At 51.4% G+C, this 25,867-nt stretch overlaps 1 protein-coding gene across 1 annotated transcript in view; it reads right to left on the bottom strand.

Annotated features, from left to right (window-relative positions):
- LOC127584371 (probable E3 ubiquitin-protein ligase HERC3) overlaps window positions 1–24,595 on the bottom strand; it is a 74,509-nt gene extending 49,914 nt beyond the window's left edge. Inside the window, exons 1-7 of the mRNA XM_052041100.1 lie at window positions 24,376–24,595; window positions 20,737–20,893; window positions 19,033–19,109; window positions 16,954–17,175; window positions 12,892–12,983; window positions 11,031–11,161; window positions 6,616–6,773 (exon numbers count right to left, since the gene is read on the bottom strand). Coding sequence (XP_051897060.1) covers window positions 6,616–6,773; window positions 11,031–11,161; window positions 12,892–12,983; window positions 16,954–17,175; window positions 19,033–19,109; window positions 20,737–20,893; window positions 24,376–24,595 — 1,057 coding nt within the window. The remainder of the gene's footprint in view (window positions 1–6,615; window positions 6,774–11,030; window positions 11,162–12,891; window positions 12,984–16,953; window positions 17,176–19,032; window positions 19,110–20,736; window positions 20,894–24,375) is intronic.
- Between the last annotated feature and the right edge of the window lie 1,272 nt (window positions 24,596–25,867).

Genomic DNA, 25,867 nt, shown 5'->3' with positions numbered 1-25,867 from the left:
GTACAAGTACCGCCTCGGCGCCTCATGAAACGGCACCGTCGGCGTGGCCTCCAGGTGGCTCAGGTTGTGCCGAGCCACCTCCCGCGAGAGACTCCGGGCCCTGGGCCCCACCAACTCCGGTGGGGCGGGGGCCGGCGCGGCCAGGACCCACCCGGCGCCTCCCTCGGCGCCCGCCACGACCAGAAGGGGAGCAGCCGCATGCTCGCTGCACGACACCGCGCCCCACACTCGCATCAGATCCCGGTGGAAGCCGGGCAGCCCCCGCACGGCGGCACGACCGCTGCCCGCCGCCAGGAGACCAGCACGTGCCACCGCACGCACACCAGCGACTGACCCCCCTCTGCCGACGGCAGACTCAGGACCGCCACGGAGACCCAGTGCTTCCGGCCGCCCCAGAAAAAGTCCGTCAACCTCCTCTGGGTGGTGGCGATGAAGACGTTGGGCGGCACCAGCGTGGCCAGCCGGTACCACAGCATGGAGGCCACCAGCTGGTTGATGACCAGCGCCCTGCCCCGGTACGAGATCGCCCGGAGCAGCCCCGCCCAGCACCCCAGCCGGGCGGAGACTTTCGCCCCCAGCTCCTGCCAGTTCGCTGGCCAGGAGCCCTCGGCCAGGGACAGTCAGACTCCCAGGTAGAGGAGGTGCGAGGTGCCCCACTCGAAGGGCTGCAACTCCTCCGGCAGGGAGTCCTCCCGCCACGGACCCACCAGCAGACCCGAACACTTCGCCCAGTTGACTCTGGCGGAGGATGTGGCCGAGTAGACCCGCTGGCACTCGAGCATCCTCCGCAGGTCCGCCGGGTCGATGACCGTGAGGAGGACGTCGTTGGCATAAGCCGAGAGGACAACCTCCATCGCCGGCTCGCGCAGGACCAGGCCCGTCAGCCGCTTCCAAAGGAGGCACAGGAATGGCTCGACGCAGACCAAGTACAACTGCCCCGACATGGGGCACCCCTGACGCACCCCCCTCCCGAAGCGAAAGGGTGCCGTCAAGCACCCGTTAACCCTGACGAGGCTGTCCGCGGCAGTGTACAGCAGCCGGACGCGGGCCGTGAAGTGCGGCCCGAGCCCGAACGCGCGCAGGGTCCCGAACAGGTACCCATGATCCACCCTGTCGAACGCCTTCTCCTGATCGAGGGAGAGGAAGGCGGCCGACAGCCCGGCCTCCCGACACAGGTACAGCAGGTCCCGGACGAGGTGGACGTTGTCCTGGATGGACCGGCCCGGGACCGTGTACGACTGGTCGGGGTGGATCACCTGGGCCAGCATGGAGCCCAGATGATTGGCCATCGCCCGGGCGAACACCTTGTACTCGGCACAGAGGAGGGACACCGGGCGCCAGTTCCGCAGACTGTGGAGATCCCCCTTCTTGGCCAGCAGGACCACGACCGCCCTACGCCAAGAGAGGGGCATCTCGCCCGTCGCCAGGCTCTCCCCCAGCACCCTCGCGTAGTCCTCCCCCAGGACGTCCCAGAAGGTGCGGAGGAACTCGACCGTCAGCCAGTCCAGCCCGGGGGGCCTTGCCCCGCCGCAGCTGGTCCAGGGCGCCGATCAGCTCCTCCAGACTCAGGGGAGCCTCCAGCCGCTCGACAGCCTTGGGGCTGACTCGTGGCAGACCCTTCCACAGAGTCGCGCATGCCTCCTCGCTGGATGGATCCAGCGAGAACAGGGCCGCGTAAAACGCACGGACCTCCCGGACGATACCCGCCGGATCCGTGACCGAGGTACCATCCGCCACCAGCAGCTCCACGAGCCGCCTGCAGACACCCCGCCAGCACTCCAGAGAGTAAAAGAAGGGCAAGGCGTGGTCCAGGTCGTGGAGCATCTGGACCCGCGATCGCACGTACGCGCCGCGGGACCCCTCAAGCTGTAGGACCCGCAGTGCCTCCTTCACCCCCTGGTACCTGTGCCAAAGGGGCGAGTCCTCGGCAGATGGCTCCAGCCGAGACTCCAGGTCGAGCAGCTCCCTCTCGAGCCGCTCGATCTCGGACACCCGCCCCCTGGTCACCCCCCTTGCGTACTCTTTGCCCACATCCCACCAGAGCCGGAGGGAGGGGAAGCCCCTCGACACCCCGCGCCAAGCCGTCCAAAACAGGCGGAACGAGTACCGGAATCGCCGGTCATCCAGCAGCCGGTTGTTGAAGTGCCGGTGCGCGGACCCCGCCCTCGCGGGCACCGGACTGAGCGCCACCCACACCAGGCGGTGGTCTGAGCACGCCACCGGCCGCCGATACGCAGGAAACGTGCGCCTCGGACACATATAGCCGATCGATCCGCGAACCCCCACCCCTCCCGCACCTCCGCGAGAAGGCGCGGGAGTCCGGGTGAAGGTTCCGCCAGACGTCGACTAGGGCAGAGGACTCGACCAGGTCCCGCAGCAGCTGCACAGACGCGTGGCTACTTTAGGGCCCGGAGCGATCCCTCTCCTCGAGGGTGCAATTGAAATCACCCCCGAGGATGACGCACTCGCTACTTTCGAAGGAGCCTACCAAAGCAGACACCTCCCGGAAGAAGCGCGCTTGCATCGGGCCGAGCTCGGGGGCGTACACGTTGACAAGTGCAACGGCACGCCGTCCACGCGCACGGCCAGATGAAGTAGACGGCCCGGCACCAGTTCCCGAACCCGCAATATCTCCGGCTGGAAGGTCGGGGCCAACAAGATCACCACCCCGCTCGAAGTGGAGCTGAGGTGGCTCATGTAGACCCCCCCCCACCGCGCCACTCCAGGAGCCAGGTGGACTCGTCTTCCGGAACGGTGCGGGTCTCCTGCAGGAAGCTCACCGTGTACCTCCCGTCCCGCAGGACCGAGAGGTGGTGGAACCTGCAGAGAGACCCCCTGCCGCCATTGATGTTCAGGCTGGCGACGGTGACTGTCATGACGGCTACAGTGCATTCCCCTCCCCGACGCTACAGGCGGAAGGAGCAGGGCTCCCCACCGAGCACCCCTGCATCCTGCACTCCGCCTCCAGGAGCAGCTTCAGATCTCTGAACCGGTGCTTCTCCGGCCAGTCCAGGCCCGATCCCTTCCCCTGGTTGAGGATGCCCCGGAGGAACTGCACGACGGCCGGCAGATTCCCCCATCGGGCGGCGGCCAGTTTGGCCTTGTTCTGCTTCCTCCAGCTGTCCTCCAGGAACTCCCGGATCCCCTCCACGGTGACGGGCTGCGACAGGGCGCCGGGGACAAGGTAGTCCTCTAGCTCGTCCTTGGAGGCACCCTCGCCCTCATCGCCGGTCCCCAGGATCTCGTCGACCTCCAGGCAGATGCCGCCACCGATCGACGCGCCCGCCCTAAGACGGGGAGTGACCCCCTCGGACGATTCCGCCCCAGGGACAACCACCCCCCCAGGATCAGCGATGGGAGGAGACCCCGCCGCTCCCGGGTCCAGGGACCCACTCGGACCCTGGTCCCGAGGCAGGGCAGGACCGGACCCTCGCGCACCTACACCGCCCTCCCCCGCATGAGCCACCCCCAGGGCGGGCGGCTCGCAGGCCCTCGCGAAGCTTGAATGGAGGACGCGAGTCGATGGGGTCACGTCGGCAGACGCACCCCACTCTGCCCCCCCTCTGGCGGCACCGGGAGGGTCTCCACCCTCCCCACTCACAGGGGCACCTCCGCACGGCGTAACCGAGCGGGCAGGCGACCCAGGGGCACTCCGCCTCCCCTCAGACACGGGGGCAGAACGCACCCTCTCGGCGGCCACGAGCTGGGAGACCACCACCCTGGCCACTGTCCGCCCCTCAGGAAACCCCGGTTCCGCGGGGCCCTCGTCGGGGCCGACCCCCTCCCCGGCAGGTGTGCACTCCAGGCACGCGGCCTCGACCGAGGGTGGGTCCTCACCCTCCGACGGTCCCCCCTGCACTGCAGGACTGCCCACCGACACGGGGGGGGGCGCGACCCCGACAGAAACCAAGTCAGCCCCCTCGGCGACGCCCACCGGCTCCGGGGGGGTCACCGGCCAAGCACACGGCCTTCACCGGGAGCAGATCCCCCCCCTCGGGCGACCCCTCTCCCTCCGACCCCTCAGACACATGCCGGCGCCGCTTCATCCCGCTGGGGTGCGGAGGCACGGTGACCTCCATCTCGGAGGGAACCTCGGCCTCTGGCACCTCACCCTCCCCCTCGACCTCCGCCGGCACCCGTGGGCCCCCAGAGACCACAGGGACCCCCATGTCCAGACTGGAGGAGGCCTCTGGCACCTGCCCCTCCAGGGGTGAGGCCTGGAGGTGCTTCTGCTTCCACCGCGCTTTCCGACTCCAAACAGTTGCCCACCCTTCCCCACCGCCCGCACCGCGCTCACCCCCACCCCCCTCCCCCACCGGCACAGGAGGGGCAGCGGGGGCAGGGACAGTGGGGGGAGTGGCCACGGCGGGAGCAGCAACGGCATCCGCCTGTGCCGCCGAGGTGGAGCCAGCAGCCTGGAGGCCAGGACAATGCCGACGGACATGCCCGAACGCTTTGCACGCGTGGCACCGCGGACGGCCGGTGGCCCAGAAAACCTGGTAATGCTGCTCCTCGTGCGTGATCCGGAACCGCCCCTCCGCATCACAAGATCACAAGACAAGGGAGCAGAAGCAGGCCATTCGGCCCATCGAGTCTGCTCCAAGGAAAGGGAAATAGAAATGAGAAATGGGGAATGGGGGAAGGAGAAGAAAATAAAACTATTCTAATCCCAATTACCGGCCTTATCCCCATATCCCTTGATACCCTGACTATTTAGATATCTATCTATCTCCTCCTTGAACGCCCCCACTGACCTGGCCTCCACTGCTGTACGTGGCAAGGAGTTCCACAAATTCACCACCCTCTGGCTAAAGAAATTTTTCCTCATCTGTTTTGAAACTGTACCCTCTAGTTCTAAGATTGTGCCCTCTGGTCCTGGACTCACCCACCAAGGGAAACAGCCTAGCCACATCTACTCTGTCCTTTCCTATCAATATTTTAAATGTCACTATGAGGTCCGATCGACGGAGGCAACACCTCCCCGCACCAGCTGCATGAACAGCGAGCGCTTGAAAGAGTACACGTTCTCAAAGCCAGGTACGGTCGGCTTGAGTAGCAAGCCGGGGTGATGCTTGATCGCACCTCGCCCAGAGACCGCAAGTGAGGGAGGAGGACCTCGTCAGGGATATGGGGAAAAACGCCGGACAGGACGACCTGCTGCACGGGGGCCCCCACTGGCTCCACCGGCATAAAGACATCCCCTGACGTCAGTCCCCTGCCCAAGGCCAAGGACACCTCCTTCTCCGAGCGCAATACAAACACCAGACCCCTGTACATCCTTGTGACCGTGACGACGCCCGCCCTGCCCCCCACCGCCTCAGACATGGCCCGCAGGCCACCCCCCGAGTCCGATCGACGGAGGCACAGAGCAGCGCACCGCATTGTTCAAAGTCAACAGTCTGAAGGGCGACGCAGTCCCAGTAGCCACGCCTCCAGGAGCAGCGACGGCTGTGTAGGACTGAGGTTGCGTCATGCCCGAGGCACAGGCAGCCATGATAAGTCCCTACGCAGTCAGAAATCCGAAAACAAAACAACACACACACTGCCTGCCGGATAAGCAGCAGCACAGTAATTAGGTCCACAGGAGCAGTTCAGAGCACAAAAAGGTGGGAGACATCTCCAGATAAGCAGTCTGTGAGCCGAAAATCCCAGCGCCGTCCCTCCCGCACGCAGCGAAGCGTCCGCCGGCAGCCCGGCCCGACGTTTCCCTGGCCGCACGAAAGTCCAGGAGTCGCCGAGAAACTCTTCACCCAGGCACCCTGGGCCAAGTTCTCCAGTGGGAGGAAGCCGGCCGATAACACAGGCCAGATGAACTCCAGGTCCGGCTCCCTCAAAGTTCAAAACAAACCCTGGAAACTCGCCAGCCACTGTCGTTCCCACAGCACCTGGAGGCCAGCTCCATAAGCAGGGAAAAAGGCACCTCTCTCAAAGAGAAGCTGCCTCAGCCCTCGCTCCAGACAAAGGACACACACTCCACCAACTTCCAAAGCACTCCAAACTCACACTTGCAGATTCTTCACCAAGAAATAAACAGTCCAAAAGAGAGCACACTCAGTACTGCCCATCCCACAGTGTGACACTCCCTCAGTACTGCCCCATCCACAGTGTGACGCTTCCTCAATACTGCCCCTCCCAACGCAGAGCAGTTCCTCAGCACAGTGGTACAGTTAGGAGAGTTGCTGCCTAACAGCTCCAGGGATCTGGGTTCAACCCTGAACTCGGGCGCTGTCTGTGTGGAGTTTGCACGTTCTCCCTGTGACAACATGGGTTTCCCCCGGATGCTCCAGTTTCCTCCCACAGAAGAGTTGGCCACTGTAAACTACCCCTGGTATGTGGGTGAGGGGTAGAATCTGGGGGAGTTGATGGGGATGTGGGGAGTATAAAATGGAATTAGTGTAGGATTGGTGTAAATGGGTGGTTGATGGTCGGCAGGTACTCAGTGGGCTGAAGGGCTTGTTTCCGTGCTGTGTGACTCGAGGACACCCCTCCTGTAGTGTGCCTCCCTCTCAGTGAAGAGCTCCCTCTGTGCAATGGCCGATGCTGTGAAGCTGATGACCGCTATTGTGTCAGGTTAATATTCAACAACAACACAAAATATCAAGGGCTGATTCCTACCGGGATCGGGTTCCTGGAGGATGGGGCTGTCCATCGAGAATGAGACCAGGCGAGGCACTAACTGGTTGTCAGTGTGTCCGCTTCCCAACTGCCCATTCTCCCCTCGGCCAAAGGAATAGAGTTTTCCTGATGTGCCACTGAACGCCAGGGTGTGGTAGCTGCAAAACACATTCATCTTAACATCAACGTCGAAAAAAAAACGGAAATCTAAAACAAAATCCTAAAATGCTGGAAACACTCAGCAGGTCAGGCAGCGTCTGTGGAGAGAGAAACAGGTAACATCTGTCCTCACCCTATCAGAGATCTTTCCTTAGTCCTATCCATCCCTCTCCCACTTCCTCTGCAACTTAAAACCAACTTGTTTTCTCACTTTCTCAGTTCTGATGAAAGGTCTTGGATCTGAAACGTTAACTCTGATTCTCTCTCCACAGATGCTGCCTGACCTGTTGAGTGTTTCCAGCAGTTTGTTTTTATTTCACCTAATAACCCTCAGTTCAAGTTCTTCATTGGTCGATGGTCCTCTGCACCACACAGTCAGCTCATCTCTGCTCCTCTGCCATAGCACCAACCCCCCTCACCAAGCTACCCTCTGGCAGAGAGCAGGAAGCCTGGTGACACAACTGTGAGAACCCAGAACTGTACAGCATAGGATCAGGCCCTTCGGCCCACAATGTTGTGCAGAACTAATGAAGCTAATGAGCTCTAATTACATTAGTCCCTTCTGCCTGCACATGGTCCATATCTCTCCATTCTCTGCACATCCACATGTCTGTCTAAAAGTCTCTTAAAAGCCACTATCGTATCTGCATCCACCACCACTCCCGGCAGCGCATTCCAGGCACCCACCACACTCTGTGTAAAAACTTGCCCCACACATCTCCTTTGAATATTCTCCCTCTCACCTTAAATGCATGCCCTCTAGTATTAGATATTTTGACCTTGGGAGAAAGCTACTGGCTGTCTACATGCTCTATCCACAATTTTATAAACTTCTGTCAGCTCTCCCCTCAGCCTCTGATGCTTTGGAGAAAACAACCCTAGTTTGTCCAACCTCTCCTTATAGCTCATACCCTCTAATCCAGGCAGCATCCTGGTAAACCTCCTCTGCACCCTCTCCAAAGCCTCCACATCCTTCCTATAATAGGGCGACCAGAATTGAATGCAATACTCCAGATGTGGCCTCTGGAGCTGCATCATAACTTGATGACTCTTGAACTCAGTACCTCAACTAATGAAGGCAAGCATGCCGTGTGCCTTCTCTACCACTCTATCGACTTGTGTGGCTATTTTCAGGGAGCTGAGGACATGGACCCCAAGATCCCTCTGTACATCAATGCTGTTAAGGGTCCTGCCATTAACAGCGTACTGTCCCTTTATATTTGATCTCCCAAAGTGCAACACCTCACACTTGCCTGGATTAAACTCCATCTGCCATTTCTCTGCTCATATCTGCAACCGATGTATATCTAACCATTGAATGGTGCAGGGGAGGATTCACTCAAGGATGAGCTGGCATTTGGCTCCAATTACAATTGCAAGGCAGGATGGAGGGAACAAGAAGGACTGGGTAAATATGACTACAGGGGATCCGGGGCCTTCTACATAACCGCAGCTGTGTCCGTCAAGCTAGGCGAAGTACAGATCATTTCTCAAGAGGCTCAGCAGTTGGACAATGTGGGCTGCAAGATACTGTATAACACAACCCCCAGTGCAGTAAGTCAACAATGTAACAGGAGGGTGACTGGACAAATCAGAATCTGAATCAGGTTTATTATCACTGATTTATATGTTGTGAAATGTGTTGTTTTGCGGCAGCAGTACAGTGCAAAGACATAAAATTACTATAAATTAAAATAAATAGATAGCACAAAAGAAAGGAATAATGATTGGGGGCATAGTGGACAGCGAGGAAGGTTATCAAAGTTTGCAGCGTGATCTTGACCAGCTGGGAAAATGGGCTGAAAAATGGCAGATGGAATTTAATGCAGACACGTGTGAGGTGTTGCACTTTGGGAGGACAAACCAGGCTAAGACTTACACAGTGAATGGTAGGGCACTGAGGTGTAAGGTAGAACAGACGGACCTGGGAATATAGATCCATAGTTCCCTGAAAGTGGCATCACAGGTAGATAGGGTCGTAAAAAGAGCTTTTGGCACTTTGGCCTTCATAAATCAGGGCACTGAGTACAGGAGTTGGGATGTTATGTTTAAGTTGTACAAGATGTTGGTGAGGCTGAATTTAGAGCATTGTGTGCAGTTCTGATCACCTACCTACAGGAAAGATATCAATCAGCTTGAAAGGGAGCAGAGAAATTTGTTTTAAATTTTATTTACAGCGTGGTAACAGGCCCTTCCGGCCCAACGAGTCCGCGCCACCCATTTAAAACCCTCATATTAACCTACTCGTACGTCTTTAGAATGTGGGAGGAAATTTGAGCACCCGGAGGAAACCCACGCAGACACAGGAGAATGTACAAACTCCTTACAGACAGCGATGGGAATCGAACCCCGATTAAATAGGTTGGGACTTTATTCCCTGGAGTGCAGGAGAATGAGGGGAGATCTTATAGAGGTATACAAAATTATGAGGGTGAATGCATGCAGGCTTTTTCCCCTCAGGTTGGGTGAGACTAGAACTAGAGGTCATAGGTTTAGGGTGAAAGGTGAAATATTTAAGGGGAATCTGAGGGGAACTTCTTCACTCAGAGGGTGGTGCGAGTGTGGAACGAGCTGCCAGCGGAAGTGGTGGATATGGGTTCAATTGTAACATTTAAGAGAAGTTTGGCTAGGTCCATGGATGGGAGGGATATGGAGGGATATGGTCCAGGTACAGGTAGATGGGACTAGGCATATTCTAGATGGGCTGAAGGGCCTGATATGTGCTGTAGTGCTCTATGACTTTAGGACTCTAACGGGGTAGTGTTCATGGTTTTCATGGACAGTTCAGAAAGAAGAGGGCATGTCCTGGATGGTGAGGGTCCTTAACAGCAGGAGAGACAAGGATTCACAACAGTGATTTATGCCTCTCAAGATGTTGAGGGGTGCTGAGTTTGAGGAACAGACAGAACGAGCCAACAGCCAAGACTTGCAGGAATTTAAATTGATTGCCTTGTTTCATTCTTTTACCGCAGGCAGAGGACTCCGCTGGTGGTTAACACAGAAACCTTCCTTTCAGGGTTATGCTTCAAGCACGTACCACCAGGCTCAAGGACAGTTTCCCAATTTCACCCACCATCCTTTCTGGGTTCTGTGTCAAGCCCTGGTCATGGGAGATACATACTCACATAATCAAGGACCCCCCCTCCCACCCCCCGCCATTCTCTCTTTCCCCCCCTCCCATTGGGAAGAAGATGCAAAAGCCTGAGAAACACGTATCAGCGGCCTCGAGGACAGCTTCTATCCCGCAGTTATCAGACTCTTGAACGGACCTCTCCGACACTAAAGATGAACTCTTGATCTCCCAATCTACCTCGGTGTGGTCCTTGTACTTTATTTGTCTGCCTGCACTGCACTCTCTCTGTAACTGGAACACTATATTCTTTATTTTGTTAACATAGAACATAGAACACTACAGCACAGTACAGTACAGGCCCTTTAGCCCACAATGTTGTGCCGACGTTTTATCCTGCTCTAAGATCTATCTAACCCTTCCCTCCCACATAGCCCCCTAATTTTCTATCATATCATGTGGCTATCTAAGAGTCTCTTAAATGTCCCTAATGTATCTGCCCCCACAACCTCTGCCGCAGTGCGTTCCACGCACCCCCACCACTCTCTGTGTAAAAAAACTTACCCCTGACATCCCCCTTATACCTTCCATCCGATCACCTAAATATTATGTCCCTGGGGTGTAGCCATTGTCACCCTGGGAAAAAGTCTCTGATCTGTCCACTCGATCTGTGCCTCTTATCATTTGTACACCTCTATCAAGGTCCCCTCTCATCCTCCTTCTCCCCAAAGAGAAAAGCCCTAGCTCACTCAAACCTATCCTCATAAGACATGCTCTCCAATCCAGGCAACATCCTGGTAAATCTCCTCTGCACCCTCTCTAAAGCTTCCACATCCTTTCTATAATGAGGCGACCAGAAGTGAACACAATACTCCAAGTGTGGTCTTCTATTTACTACCTCGATGTACATATGTATGGATATTATCTGTCTGGAAGGAACACAAGTAAAAGCTTTTCACCGTATCTCAGTACTCGTGACAATAATAAACCAATAAATATGTGGGGCTTTCCCCCAGATACTCAGGACAACAGCAAATCAGACAAACAACAGACCTTCCAGTGTGTTTTGGTTGCAAAACTCTGCCCATCATTGTCTCCCCCGCCATTCCTGTCACACACTGGGTCCTGTACCCAGCAAAAACTGCGCCCTCTGTACCAGGGCTGCTTTGGCATTGTATTAGCTTACCTCCCACACGCAATCTGGGAGACTTTAATTCCAGACAGCTCAGCCAGCAGGAGAGGCTTCAGCTCGTCTCTCTCCGAGTTGTGCCCAAGTTGTCCATAATTCCCGGCTCCGAAGGTGAAGACAAGTCCATCCTGGAGAAGACACAGCTCCCAATTACACCGTGCCTCATGTAGACAAGCAGTCCGAGAGTTTCACAGCAATGTCAGTCAGATAAATACTGACACCGGGACACAGACGAGGTACAGGTGACTGTCACGTTACCACCATCTGGGTCACTGAAATCACTCCCCAAAAACTGAGATACAGAATAAATTTTTCAATTCATGTGTCCTGACACACGCGCAGGTGACGTGGCTTCGGGATACGGAAAATCACGATACGGACTGATGTCCAGGAACACAGCCCCCCGCGTAACGTGATAGTCACCTGTACCGGGACAAGTTTGAGCAAAAGCTTGGTCGGAGTGGCAGGGTTTAAGGTGGACCTTAAGGAGGAAGAGAGAGAGGCCAGGAGAAACAAGGGACTGCAGATGCTGGAACCTAGATGAAAAACACAATGATGCTGAAGGGACTCAGCAGGCCAGGCAGCATCCGTGGAGGCCAGAAAGGGGTGGGGAGGGGAAGATATGCTTGGTGGTGGGGGTCCCGTTGGAGATGGCAGAAGTGGCGGAGAATGGCGTGTTGGATACGTAGGGTGGTGGGATGAAATGTGAAGACAAGGGGACCCTATCCCTGTCGGGTCTGGGAGGGGTGGGGGTGAGAGCGGAGGTGTGGGAAACAGCCACGGATGCCGCCTGGCCTGCTGTGTTCCTCCAGCATCACAGAGTGGGAATCCCAGAGCTCGGGGCCCGGGCAGCCGAAGGCACGGCCGCCAAAGGTGGGGATGACGGGGAAGACTGGGAAGTGTAAAAGACCTGAAGAAAAGAAGGTTCTAGTTTTGGAGCAGTTTACAGAGGTGTGGGGGCAGGAATGGGGAGATTTAAAAGGTAGGATGAGTATTTTAAAATGGGGGCAAAGCCTGATTGAGTGTCAGTGAGGAGGGTAAAAGGCAATGTGTAAACGGGGCCTGGTGTGAGTGTTGGGTGACTTCAGTTCACGTGGGTAAGAACATTGACTTAAGCCCAACAGGCATTCCCCTGAGAATCCATGTGGTATCCAAGGAGCCCAGTGGGACAAAGACAAACTCTCCAGACTCCAGGGAGACACCGGTCTTGTTTGGTGGGCTGCTGCAATCAGGCGAATGTGCTCAGCGGTGTACTGAGTGAGTACTGCATGGTCAGAGGTGCTGTGTCATTTATAGCATTCAGCTGAGGCACAGTCTCCCCACAGCTGGAGGGAAAAGGTAGCATTATTTTAAGAACGAAAGGCGAAATTTATATTCCTTGGAGTTTAGAAGAATGAGAGGTGACCTTATTCAAAGATATAAGATTCTAAAGAGGCTTGACAGGGGAGACATTAAAACATGTTCACTAGTGGGGGGGGTCACAGACAAGGGCTGGTCATTTACGACCGAGGTGTGTAGAAATTTCTTCTCCCATGAGGTAGTGAATCTCTGGAATTCTTTGCCCCCAAGGGTGGGGAGGCCAGATCATATTTAAGGTGGAGACAGATAAATATTTTAAATATCAAGGACCTGTGGGTTATGGGGAACTGGCACAGAAGAGGCCAACATAGAGCAGCCATGGTCATATTAAATGGCAGGACAGGCTTGAGGGGCCGAGTGGCCTACTCCCGCTCCCATTTTCTGGTGTCAGTGAGATGTTCCCAGTATCTTGCCCGATATTTGTTTCTTCACCAACATCAGGAATACAAATCCTCGATTGACAAGTCACAGCATCGTGATGACATATGGGGGAACAAACCTTGCTCAGCACGGCTGTGTGGAGGGCCCCACAAGATGCATAGATGACTTTCTTAAACTCCAGGAGCTTCACGTAAGTGGGATGATATCGAACTGTGATGAGAGAAGAGTATTATTCAGGCTCAGTAGAGAGCATCCCTTCCCCTGTGACGTGTAGCTGGGACTCTGCGCACACAGAGAAATGATCACACACCACATGTCAAAAAACAGAGCTCCCAAACCTCACGTGGAGATTCATCCCATGACTTCCCACCTCCAATCATCCAGCTCATCCCCTTGTTGTTCAGTTGGCACACCCACTCCCCGAGCCACCGCTCCCTCACACAACCAGTCAGAAAGAAAATGGGATGCAAATGTGCTCTGTAGATGCACAATCTTGTTCAGAGATGTTCCTGGAAGATTAATCTGTGATTCCTGGGAACTCTGGGACAATCCCAGAGAGTTTGCAACTCTCCCCATGAACAATAATAAAATGCTGGAATGCTCATGGTCTGGGAGATCAGATATAAAGACAGAAGCTGCTGGAAAACCTCAGCAGGTCAGGCAGCGCCTGTGAAGGAAGAGTTAATGTTTCGGGCTGAAGACCCGCTATCAGAACTGAGGAGGAAAGAAAGCAACATACAATCTGCTGGAGCAACAAACAATCTGCTGGAGGAACTCAGCGGGTCAGGCAGCACCTATGAAGGGAAATGGACGGTCGACGTTTCGGGTCGAGACCCTTCACCCGGACTGAAAGGCAGAGGGGGGAGGTGAGGGGAAGGGGTGGAGCAAGAGCTGGCAAGCGATAGGAGGAGAAGAGTGGTGAGACAGGGTCTCAAGGAGGTTGGTGGAATTAGGGGTGAAAGATCTCTCCCCTCCCCGGATCAACCTGACTCCCCCCTCCTCTGTATACCGGCCATCTCCCCTCTCCATTCTCAGCCTTGATGCAGGGTTTCGACCTGAAGCATCGACAATTCCTCTCCCCCCACAGATGCTGCTCGACCCGCTGAGTTTCTCCAGCAGATTGTTGCTCCAGATTCCAGCTTGTGTCTCCAAGAGGGAATGAAGGTTAGACTGGTGCAGCCCACCACACAGCTGTGCTGAATAGGGAGACAGAGAACGTGCTCTGGGAGATCAGGAAGGGAAGTACAGACTGAGGCAGTTTAATAAGCCAGCTCTCCCTACCAACTACTGAGGTCAATGAATGTGATCGAGCTGGAGAGGGTGCAGAGGAGATTCACCAGGATGTTACCTGGATTGAAGGACTTTAGTTATGGGGAGAGATTGGAGAGGCTGGGCTTGTTGTCCCTGGAGCGAAGGAGGCTGAGGGGTGACCTGACAGAGATGCATAAGATGATGTGAGGCATAGAGAGAGAGTAGGTGGTCAGAAATGCTTTTTCCTGTGGTAGGGGTATCAAAAACAAGTGGGCATAGGTGTGTGTGAGGAAGGAGATTTATGGGGGTCTGAAGGGTAAGTATTATTTCACAGAGAATGGTTGATATCTGGAACTCGCTGCCAGAAGAGGTGGTGGAGAGATGTACAGTGGGGAGCATCCTGACTGGTTGCATCACCGCCTGGTGTGGAGGCTCCAATGTGCAGGACTGAAAGAAGCTGCAGAGGGTTGTAGACTCAGCCAGCTCCATCACAGCCACAACCCTCCCCACCATCGAGGACATCTTCAAGAGGCGGTGCCTCAAGAAGGCGGCATCCATTACTAAGGACCTCACCACCCGGGACATGCCCTCTTCTTGTTACTACCGTTGGGGAGGAGCTACAGGAGCCTGAAGACCCTCACCTTGTTATTCCTTTTCTTTGCACTATTTGTTTATTTTTATAATTTATAGTAATTTTATGTCTTTGAACTGTACTGCTGCCACAAAACAACACATTTCATGACATATAAGTTAGTGATAATAAAACCTGAGTCAGATTATTACTTTTAATCTGCATTTAGTCACTTAACTAGGCAAGCCATAGAAGGATACTGATCTAATACTGGAAAATGGGATTAGTGTAGATGAGCAAAAAGGTCGGCATGGATGTGGTGGGCCGAAGGGCCTGTTTCTATGCTGTACGGATCCATAGTGTAGCGGTTAGCATAACACTATTACAGCGCCAGCGACCCGGGTTCAATTCCGGCCGCTCTCTGTAAGGAGTTTGTACATTCTCCCCGTGTCTGCGTGGGTTTCCTCCGGGTGCTCCGGTTTCCTCCCACATTCCAAAGACGTACGGGTTAGGAAGTTGTGGACATGCTACGTTGACACCGGCAGCGTGGCAACACTTGCGGGCTGCCCCCCAGAACACTCTACGCAAAAGATGCATTTCACTGTGTGTTTTGATGTACATGTGACTAATAAAGAAATCTTAACTCTTTGAGGAATGAGGAACAAACGTTGGCCTTATTAGTGACGACTACATCTCATCAGAAAATACACAGGAAATGTCTCTGGGGACTCACTCAGCTGGGCTTCAGACTGCAGGTTAAACCCTGCGATTCTGTCCCTATATCTGTCTCCTGTGCTGTTTATCTAGAAAATCCCTTCTTCAAAAATGAAAAAAATGAACTTAATTATATTTCACTGAGTAAAAATGAGCATTTTGCCGTGTCACTGCTTGCTACACAGAATGCTTAAGCCACACAAGTAAAAAGTAATAAATAAATACTGATTTTCAATAATATTTAACTATGCTGATCTAAAATGCGTAATTCTGCAGTCATTATTGATTTGTTTAAACATTGAACAGTATCTCGAATTTTAACCTTCAGAGCTCTGGCTGCAGTTCTAAATTGTACCAGCAGAGGGAGACCAGTTGTTGGGGTTGACACCAGAGCTGCTGATCTCAAGCAACAGCAACAGCCCTGATTTCTCCAGTGTTTTTAATTCAAGTATCTCAGGGGAGCATAGCCGGACAAATAGCATCTGTGTGTTCTTTTTCAGAGGTTTTAAATAATATTTAAAAGGGAGAGGTGACGAGATTTAAGGGGGGGGGGGGGGGGGGGGGGGGGGGGGGGGGGGGGGGGGGGGGGGGGGGGGAAGGAATTCCAAAACTCAGAATGGAAGTGCAAACATACTCCAGTTAAAGGCTGTCGTGGACAGAGTGCATGAGGTGGACAGATCTGGACACCAGGATCAGAATTTTAATACTGAGGCTGCAAACCCTTCGGTTTAAGGAATAAAGATGTGGCTGATTAGACAGAGGCAGCAGAGTTTGGGATGGTCAGTGTGAACCCTGAGCTCTGGAATTCAATCCATAAACCTCTCCAATCTCCCTCCTCTTGTGAGACCCACCTTAAAGCTCAGTTGGGTGGCACGGTAGTGTAGCGGTTAGCGTAACGCTATTACAGCGCCAGCAACCTGGATTCAATTCCCGCCCCTGCGTCTGCGTGGGTTTCCTCCGGGTGCTCCGGTTTCCTCCCACATTGCAAAGATGTACGGGTTAGGAAGTTGTGGGCATGCTATGTTGGCGCCGGAAGTGTGGTGACACTTGTGGGCTGTCCCCAGAACACCCTACGCAAAAGATGCATTTCACTGTGTGTTTTGATGTACCTGTGGCAGCTATCTATCCGTCTGTCTAACCAACCAAAACTTTAGGACACCTGGTCCAATACTGAAATTGGAATTAGAATTGGAATTGGTTTATTATTGTCACATGTACTGAAATACAGGGAAAAGCTTGTGGCTGTGTGCCATCCAGACAGATCATTCCACACACAAGTACATCAAGGTGATAAAAGCAAAACAATGCAGAATAAAGTGTTCCAGTTACAGAGAAAGTGCAGTGCAGGCAGACAATAAGGTGCAAGGGCCACAACAAGGTAGACTGGGAAATCAAGAGTCCATCTTTGTCATACAAGAGGTCTGTTCAATAGTCTTATAACAGTGGGATAGAAGCTGTCCTTGAGCCTGGTGGTACGTGCTTTCAGGCTTTTGTATCTTCTGCCTGATGGGAGGGGGGAGGAGAGAGAATGTCTGGGGTGGGAGGGGTCCGTGATTATGAATGTATCTCCCATGACCAGGGCTGGAAACAGAACCCAGAAAGTATAGCGGGTGAACTGGGAAGATCCTCTGCCGTTCTACTTGCCTTTCACATCGTTCAGGCCCAGCTGTCCATGCCGATTTCCACCCCAGCCAAACACTGCCCCTGAGAGAGACACAGCGATGGTGTGGGCTCTTCCCGCTGCAATCTGGGCCAAGGGAATCCCAGCCAACAGCGTCACACACTGGGGACTGTGCACGGACCCAAAGGCTTTCCCCAATCCCAGCTGGCCTTGGCTGTTCTGGCCCCATGCAAAGATCCGACCATCTTGCAGGAGAGAGAAAGAGAAAACCTTGTTGGAAATTACACAGTTCCATTACCCTTCAAGTATAACCAGTTGAGGCTCTCATGTAATGTGGAGATTGTCCAAAGTGTAAGAGTCATGGAGTCATACAGCACAGAAACAGGCCCTTTGGCCCAACTCGTTTGTGCTGTGTTCAGTGTGGCTCAGAGGACTACACCTTCGCCTCTGCCTCAAAGGTCGTGGGTTCAAGATCCGCTCCACAGATCTGAGTGTAGGCTGATCCTGCAGTGCGGTACTGAGGGAGTGCTGGACTGTCAGAGGCATTGTCCGTTAAACAGAAGGCTGCCGGCTCCCACAGGGAGTTATAAAAGCTCCTGACGCACAAATTTCAAAGAAGACCCAGAAAAACTTCCAAAGTCCAACCAATCCCCGGATTATCCGGGCACTACCACATTATTGTCACCTCCACACCACCTCCCAGCCTCTGTCGCCAGTCCCACTCTCCCCCCCCCCCCCCCATCTGCCCATCACCCCCCTCAACTGGATCCACCTATCGCTTGCCGGCTCTTGCTCTACCCCTCCCCACACCTCTTTATACTGACTCTATCTTTCAGTCCAGATGAAGGGTCTCGACCCAAAACGTCGACTGTCCATCTCCCCCCACAGATGCTGCCCGACCCGCTGAGGTCCTCCAGCAGTTCGTTTTGCTCCAGGTTCCAGCATCTGCAGACTCTTATGTCTCCTGTCATCACATTATTGTTCATGGCATCTTGCTGTGCACAGATTGACTGCTGTGGTTCCCACACGGCGGCTGTGACTGCACTTTAAAAGTACATCATTGGCTGTAAGGCACTTTGGCACTCTGGATATCAGGGGAATCAAAGGTCACGGGGATAGTGCTGGAAAATGGCACTGAGATGGATGAGCTGTGATCTTGATGGACGGTGGGGCAGACTCAATGGGCTGAATGGCCTTCTCATGCTAATCCTTATATGCTGTAGAAATTAAATCTCTTACTCCTCCCCAAATAAACATTGCCCGGTGTCCTGGGGAGACACCACTGCTCATCAATGTAGCAGTGAAATGTCCACATCATAGACAAGGTGGGGCCTTCAATGAACATTTATACCAGCAGTCCCTCAGTACCACCCCTCCCACAGTGTGACCCTTCCTCAGTACCACCCCTCCCACAGTGTGACCCTTCCTCAGTACCACCCCTCCCACAGTGTGACCCTCTCTTGGTACCTCCCCCCCACAGTGTGACCTCCCCCTCAGTAGTGCCCCTTTTTTTTGTATAAAACATTTATTAGTTAAAAGCACTATAAAAGACTACAAATATCGAATGTATACATCTAGTACAGAAAGGATCATCTAATCAGCTACATAACTTCAGAGATTATTGTAAACTGACACCGTGAAAGCACACATACGTCACTACGTCCGCTACCGCAACACTCAATATTTCATATCAAAATCGTATTGGTATCGTCCACAACGCACGCTATCTCTTGAGAAGCCCACCAAGCGCGGAACTCAGCCAAGGTGCCCGCAGAGACCGCGTGCTCCCTCTCCAAAGACACTCGTGCGTGCACGTAAGCACGGAAGACGGGCAGGCAGGCAGACCGGCCAGGACCCTCAGCCGCCTGCTCAGTACTGCCCCTCCCACAGTGTGACACTCCCTCAGTACTGCCCTCCCACCGTGGGACCCTCCCTCAGTACCGCCCCCCCCCCCCCCCCCCCCCACAGTGCAGCTTCCTGCCTGTGTTTTCCCTTTAGGGGACTGGGAATCTGCCTCATGTCTGGTCCACATTTCCCACCTGCGTTCTATCGACCAATAAAGTGAGCAAGCCGTCCACGCCCTTTCTGTAGAACTTCCCTACCTTTGCAGAGAGCCAGCGAGTGACTCTGTCCACAGGCAACTTGAACAACACACTTGTCTGCAAAGACGTTGAGTAACCTGTCCAACAGATAAATTACGAACCAGTAATTCATACAAGAACTTCACTTCAAAGTAACTTTAGACCCGGGAACTCTCAATGTCACCCTTGATGATCACTCCAGGTCCATTTCTCCCAGCCTACACTCCAGAGGCAAGGTAACTCCGTCGAACTGCAGATAAGCAACTTACGTACACACTGGAAGGCTGTGTTCATACGCAGACACTTGTTTACTGAAGTATGTAAGAGAAGGGTCTTTCTCTGCACTTTCGGCACTCCCTCTGTTTGTTTTAGTTCCAATTGTGTTCTCTCTTGTATAATTTTGCATAATTTATGTTTAATTTACTTTTTTCTTGTGAATGTTGTGTCTCTGATGCTCTGTGCCTGTGATGCCGCTGCAAGTGAGTTTTCCATTGCACCTGTGCACACATGGACTTGTGCAGATGACAGTAAGGTCAACTTGACTTTGACAATAGTGAAACAATGCCTCAGTACTGCCTCTCCCATAGTGACACTCCCTCAGTACTGCCCCTCCCACAGTACAGTGCACTGTACTGCCCACCCACAGTAGAGTGCACTAAGTACTGCCCCTCCCACAGTACAGTGCTCCCTCAGTACTGCCCCTCCCACAGTGTGACCCTCCCTCAGTACTGCCCCTTTTTTCTTACAATACGTTTATTAGTTAAAAGCGCTACAAAAGACTACAAATAGCAAATGTATACATCTAATACAGAAAGGATCATCTAATCAACTACATAACTTCAGAGATTACTGTAAACTAACACCCCCAAAAACACACATACGTCACCACGCCCACTACCGCAACACTCAATACTTCATATCAAAATCGTATTGGTGTCGTCCACAACATACACGATCTCTTGAGGAGCCCACCGAGCGCAGAACTCAGCCAGGGTGCCCACAGAGACCGCGCAGTACTGCCCCTCCCACAGTGTGACCCCCCCACAGCGCAGGCTACTCTGACAGCACCTCCCAATCCCTGACCATTAAAAAGAACAGCAGGTGCAGGGGACCACCACCACCTACTGGTTCCCCTCGGGGTCACACACCCTCTGACGGGGAAATATATTACCATTCCTCCTTCATCACTGGGTCTAAATCCTGGAACTCCCTCCCCAACAGCACTGTGGGAACACGTCGCCAGAAGGACTTCAGCAGTTCAAGAAGGCAGCTCACCACCACCTTCTCAAGGGCAGTTAGGGATGGGCGATAAATGCTGGCCTTGTAAATGAAGTCTAGATCCAGGAAACAAATGAAAGAAAGCATCCAGTTTATAACCTGATTCAAAGGACAACAGCTCAGGCATCACAGCTCTCCCTCAGTACAGCCCAGAGCCAGCTTGCACTTTTGTGCTCAGTCTTCTCAAACCTTATTTCTTGGACTTCGAGGTGAGATTGTCACTGATTGGGCCACAAAGCTTCTCAACAATGCCGATGCTGCAGGTTCAAAAATTAACAACAGAAAATTCTAGAAACACTCAACGGGTCAGGCAGATCTGTGGAGAGAAAAATAGGTCTGATATTTCAGTCTGATCACCAGTACTGATAAAAGTTGAGATATTAACTGTTTCTCTCTCCACAGACATTGCCTGACAGATTCATTTGACTCTAATAAGATAATTCTTACTTTGGCTTTGTCATGTAGAAGGACTTAGCAGCAGCCCTACGTTTATAGCTCCGAAGTTTACTAAAATAGACATTTCCTGCTTCCGAAATGAAGAGAATGTTTGAATCCCTGCTGTCCACTGTGTGAATCCTGTCTTCCTGTAACACACTAACCAGCTCTGTGAAGGAGAGATAAAACACAAGGGGAAGTAGAATTTAATGCAACAATGATAAACATATTCATTTTTATTGGGAAAGTGAGCAAAGGGTTAATCAGAACTTGAAGTTTCTTCACAGTTGAGATTAACTTTTAGTTTTGCATATTTATAAAGGAGGCTTCCATTTGATACAAAGTTCAGTGAAAGTCAGTGACCAATTCATACAATGAATTAGAAGACATTCCTTTAATTAGTTATAACAGATTCTGCAGAAGAGCACATTTGCAAAGTTAATCAGCCATTTAAGAAACAGGAGACTGACAACCCTACCTTCAATTGCCTAGCTCCGAAACTCTGGAATTCCTTCCTTTAATACCACTGTTTTTCTCCAATCTCCTACAACATGCTCCTTAAAGACCACCTCTTCAGCTGAGTGTTTGGTCACCTGCTCTAATATTCCCCTATGTAGCTTGGTGTCCAGTATGTTTTGCCTTTGTGAATTACTACAACAGGTGGTATAACAATGTCGGCTGTGTTGTTGGGGCACAGCCTCATCAACTTCTGATGAACTAATTTCCGGCAGAGACATTTCTATTCAGCATCACAACACCCCGACCAGCAGAAATGAAAGTGAAAGTAAATTTGGAAGGTGCCAAGGAAAATAAATCTGTTACAGTGAGAAGTTCTCTGAATAAATTCTGGGCTTCCTCTTCACAAAGTCTCGCAAGTTCTGGGAGTAAATGAATGGGGCGTTTCTTAATTATCATATCATTTCAAGCAATCCTTTATAGATTTCCTCTGTTTTATTCTATGAAAAAAAATTATAAAATGATATTTGCCATTTTGTAATGTAGGAATTCTTTTAACAGGGTGGTGAACAAGGTGTTTAGCACGCTGACCTTCATCAGTCAGGGCACTGAGTACAGGAGTTGTGACATGATGTTGCAGTTGTACAAGTCGTTGGTGAGACTGCACTTGGAGCACTGTGTACAGTTTTGGTTGCCCTGTTATAGGAAAGATGTGGTTAAACTGGAAAGAGTGCAGAGAAGATTTATGAGGATTTTGCAGGACTTGAGGGCTTTAGTTATAGGGAGAGGTTGGCCAGGCTAGGTCTTTATTCCTTGGAGCGTAGGAGAATGTGGGGTGATCTTATAGAGGTTTATAAATTCATGAGGGGCAGAGAGAAGGTGGACGGTAACAGTCTTTTCCCCAGGGTGCGGGAGTCCAAAGCTAGAGGGCATAGGTTTAGGGTGAGAGGGGAAAGATCTAAAAGGGACCTGAGGGGCAACTTTTTCCACGCAGAGGGTGGTGAGTGTATGGAACGAGCTGCCAGAGGAAGTGGGTGAGGCAGGTACAATAGTGTCATTTAAGAAGCACTTGGATAGGTATTGGTATTGGTTTATTATTGTCACTTGTACCGAGGTACAGTGAAAACTTGTCTTGCATACCGATCGTACAGGTCAATTCATTACACAGTGCAGTTACATTGGGTTAGTACAGAGTGCATTGATGTAGTACAGGTAAAAACAATAACAGTACAGAGTAAAGTGTCACAGCTACAGAGAAAGTGCAGTGCAATAATGTGCAAGGTCACAACAAGGCTCATGGAGGGGCGGGGCTTGGAGGGATATGGGTTGAATGCAGGGAATTGGGACCAGCTGAGTGAGCACCGTGGTCGGCATGGACAGGTTGGGCCAAAGGGCCTGTATCTGTGCTGTATTGCTCTATGACTCTATGACCCTATAACATCATTGCATGACTATTTCCTAGAAGAACAATTGTTTATTGCATTAAATCTAAGACTAAACACAGTAAAACTCCAACTGTCCCCTATCCAATCTTATGGAAAATCTGGAGGTTCGGCATCTGGCCCTCCTGGACCTGTTTCCCATCCTCCCTTTAATCTCACCAGAACCTTGTTCCCATTCTCCATTTTGGCTCAATGGATTCCTGATTCCCAAGCTCCCTTTAAACTTGAGATACAAGAGACAGCAGATGCTGGAAATCTGGAGCAACACACAAAACACTAGAGAAACTCAGCTGGTCAGGCAGCATTTACGGAGGGAGATGGACAGTCGACGTTTCGCGTCGAGATCCTTCATCAGGACTGAAAGAAAGGGGGGAGATGGTCATTATAAAAAGGTGGGGGAAGGGGGGTGTAAAAGTCGACCTGCGCTCTGTAATAAATCAGTCAACAGCAGAACCAAGGAGCATACAAAATGTCCTTTATTGTTTGACGCTAGCAGGAGTGGGGGTACATGGAAGAGCAAACGGTCAGTGTTGCTCTTCCCTGCATGTGGCCCGAATCAAGGATTACAGGGTGCTAACAAACTTAAATATATTGTTCTCCGGAGGGTGTCCACCTACTGCACTGGCATACCCATATTTGGGTATGCTTGACCAGCTCATTGGTCCCAGACAGGTTAACACATCTTTCACAGACAGTCACAAACAACCCTGTTCTTGTGGCCTTGAAACTCAGCCTAGCTGATAACCCGTTGCTAAGCTTCACAAGCAGTTTTCTAGGAGAGAGAGAGAGAGTGAGAGAGAGCGAGAGACCGAGAGACCTAATGGTTGAAGATATTCTTAATAAGGATTTAAACATTTCACTAACTCTTTGTGAAGGACTAAGGTGAGAACAAGGAGTGGGATTAGTTTCAGGATTTCTCCAGCATAAAGACTAGCTTTGGGATGATGGGCCAAATGGTATCCTTCGGTCCCGGAAACAAACATAGTTCTGCATTCATAAACTGATTAATGAATAAGGAGTTCTTTAATTCTGTATTTGAATATTTAACTTGTGCCCTCTATACATTGTTGAGAATTCCTAATGGATAGGATTGTTGAATTAATTTATCAGATTTCCAGTACATAATTAAATTAATCAATAATTAATTTACTTATGCAGACAATTAATGATGAGTGGGATGTATTTTATGTAGTTATTTTATGGATTCATCACTAAGAGGGTTAAAGACTCAGCCAGCTCCATCAGGGGCACAACCCTCCCCACCATTGAGGACATCTTCAAGAGGAGGTGCCTCAAGAAGGCGGCATCCATCAATCACCATCCGGGACATGCCCTCTTCTTGTTACTACCATTGTGGAGGAGGTACAGGAGCCTGAAGACCCACGCTTAATGATTCAGGAACAGCTTCTTCCCCTCCGCCATCAGATTTCTGAACGGTCCATGAACCCATGAACACTACCTCGTTATTCCTTTTTGTTTTGCACTACTTATTTATTTTTGTAATTTATAGTAATTTCATGACTTTGCACTGTACTGCTGCTGCAAAACAACAAATTTCACATCACGTCAGTGGTAATAAACCTGATTCTGATTTTTATTAATTAAAAAAAAATCATAATCACAAATCAAAAAAAAATTAATTTCAAAAATCCTGAATTTATGTAGCATCTCTTGCAATTTTAGGATGCCCCAAATCTCTACACAACTGATGAAGGCAAGAAACAAATAAAAACCTTGGTGTTAACTCACTCACCCAACTGATCTCTCCTCTTGTGGCTGTTGCTCAGGGTATAAACCTTTCCATTCTTCAGGACAAACACACTGAAACGAGGACTGCAGCAGATGTGCTCAACTTCCTCGTGGTCGGCAAGTTGTCCCCACGGGGTGTCTCGAGTGAGTATTTGGGCTTTGCTGTGCTTTGATCCCCCATTCCTGCCACCCAGCTCTCCCCAGTGGAAGATGCTGGTCTCCATACTGCTTGACAGAGAGTGCCTGTATGTTCCTGTTTCAGTTTCAATTCTTGTTAAATGAGCTCTGGGCAAGAGAATTGGCATGAATCCAAGACTTTGTCTTACTCATTAACCTAGTGGTTTTTATACTGTTTGGAATGAGGCACACATCCCCATTGCAGCCCCACAGTGCCTCAAACTCCCTGCCCCTCACCCCACCCTCTCCCCCACCCAAACCCTGCCCCTCTTACTCACACACCTGGACAACATCAGACAGACAGTTATTTGTTTAATTAATAAAGATCAGAATCAGATTTATTATCGCTGACATACTTGTGAAATTTGTTGTTTCATTTATAAAAATATCATTTTTACAGATGAGCTAACTGTAACAAAATGTGATAAATACAAAAGAATAGGCAAACATTCAAGGTATAACCATAACCCAACAGAAAGACACAGCAGTGTTCATTGAGGCTGAATCACCTCCACCCGTTCCAGTAAACCTATACGATCCAAATCTTTAATCTGGCATTTTGGTGCATACAAAGTCATCGGAAATGTACATTTTCTTTGTAAGCTGATAAAACAAATGTGGAAATTGGTATGTATCTTACAAAGTCTGAGCTAAATCGAGAGGGCACAGGTTTAAGGTGAGAGGGGAAAGATTTAAAGGGGACCTGAAGAGAAACTATTCCACACAGAGTGTGGTGGGTGTACGGAACAAGCTGCCAGAGGAAGCTGTAGAGGTGGGTGCAGAATCAGATTTATTATCACTGATTTATATGATGTGAAATGTGTTGTTTTGCAGCAGCAGTACAGTGCAGAGACATAAATAAATAAATAAATAAATAGTGCAAAAAAGAAGGAATAACAAGGTAGTGTTCATGGGTTCATGGACCGTTCAGAAATCTGATGGCGGAGGGGAAGAAGCTGTTCCTGAATTGTTGAGAGTAGGTCTTCAGTGTACCTCCTCCCTGATGGTAGTAATGAGAAGAGGGTGTGTCCTGAGGGCTGAGGGATGACCTTATACAGGTTTAAAAAAGTCATGAACTTCATAGATCAGGTGGATGGTCATGGTCTTTTTCCAAGGGTAGTGGAGCCTATAAGTAGAGGGCACAGGTTTAAGGTGAGAGGGGAAAGATTTAATGGGGACCTGAGGGGCTGGTTTTTCACACAGAAGGTGGTGGGTGTGTGGAACGAGCTGCCAGAGGAAGTGGTAGAGGTGGGTACAATTACGATGTTTAAAAGACATTTGGACAGGTCCATGGATAGAAAAAGGTTTAGAGAGATATG

This window comes from Pristis pectinata, chromosome 2, assembly GCF_009764475.1.
Source record: "Pristis pectinata isolate sPriPec2 chromosome 2, sPriPec2.1.pri, whole genome shotgun sequence".
In the NCBI taxonomy this organism is placed as follows: Eukaryota; Metazoa; Chordata; class Chondrichthyes; order Rhinopristiformes; family Pristidae; genus Pristis; species Pristis pectinata.
The sequence above is the reverse complement of the archived record's forward strand: the minus strand, read 5'-3'. Positions and strand labels throughout refer to the sequence as shown.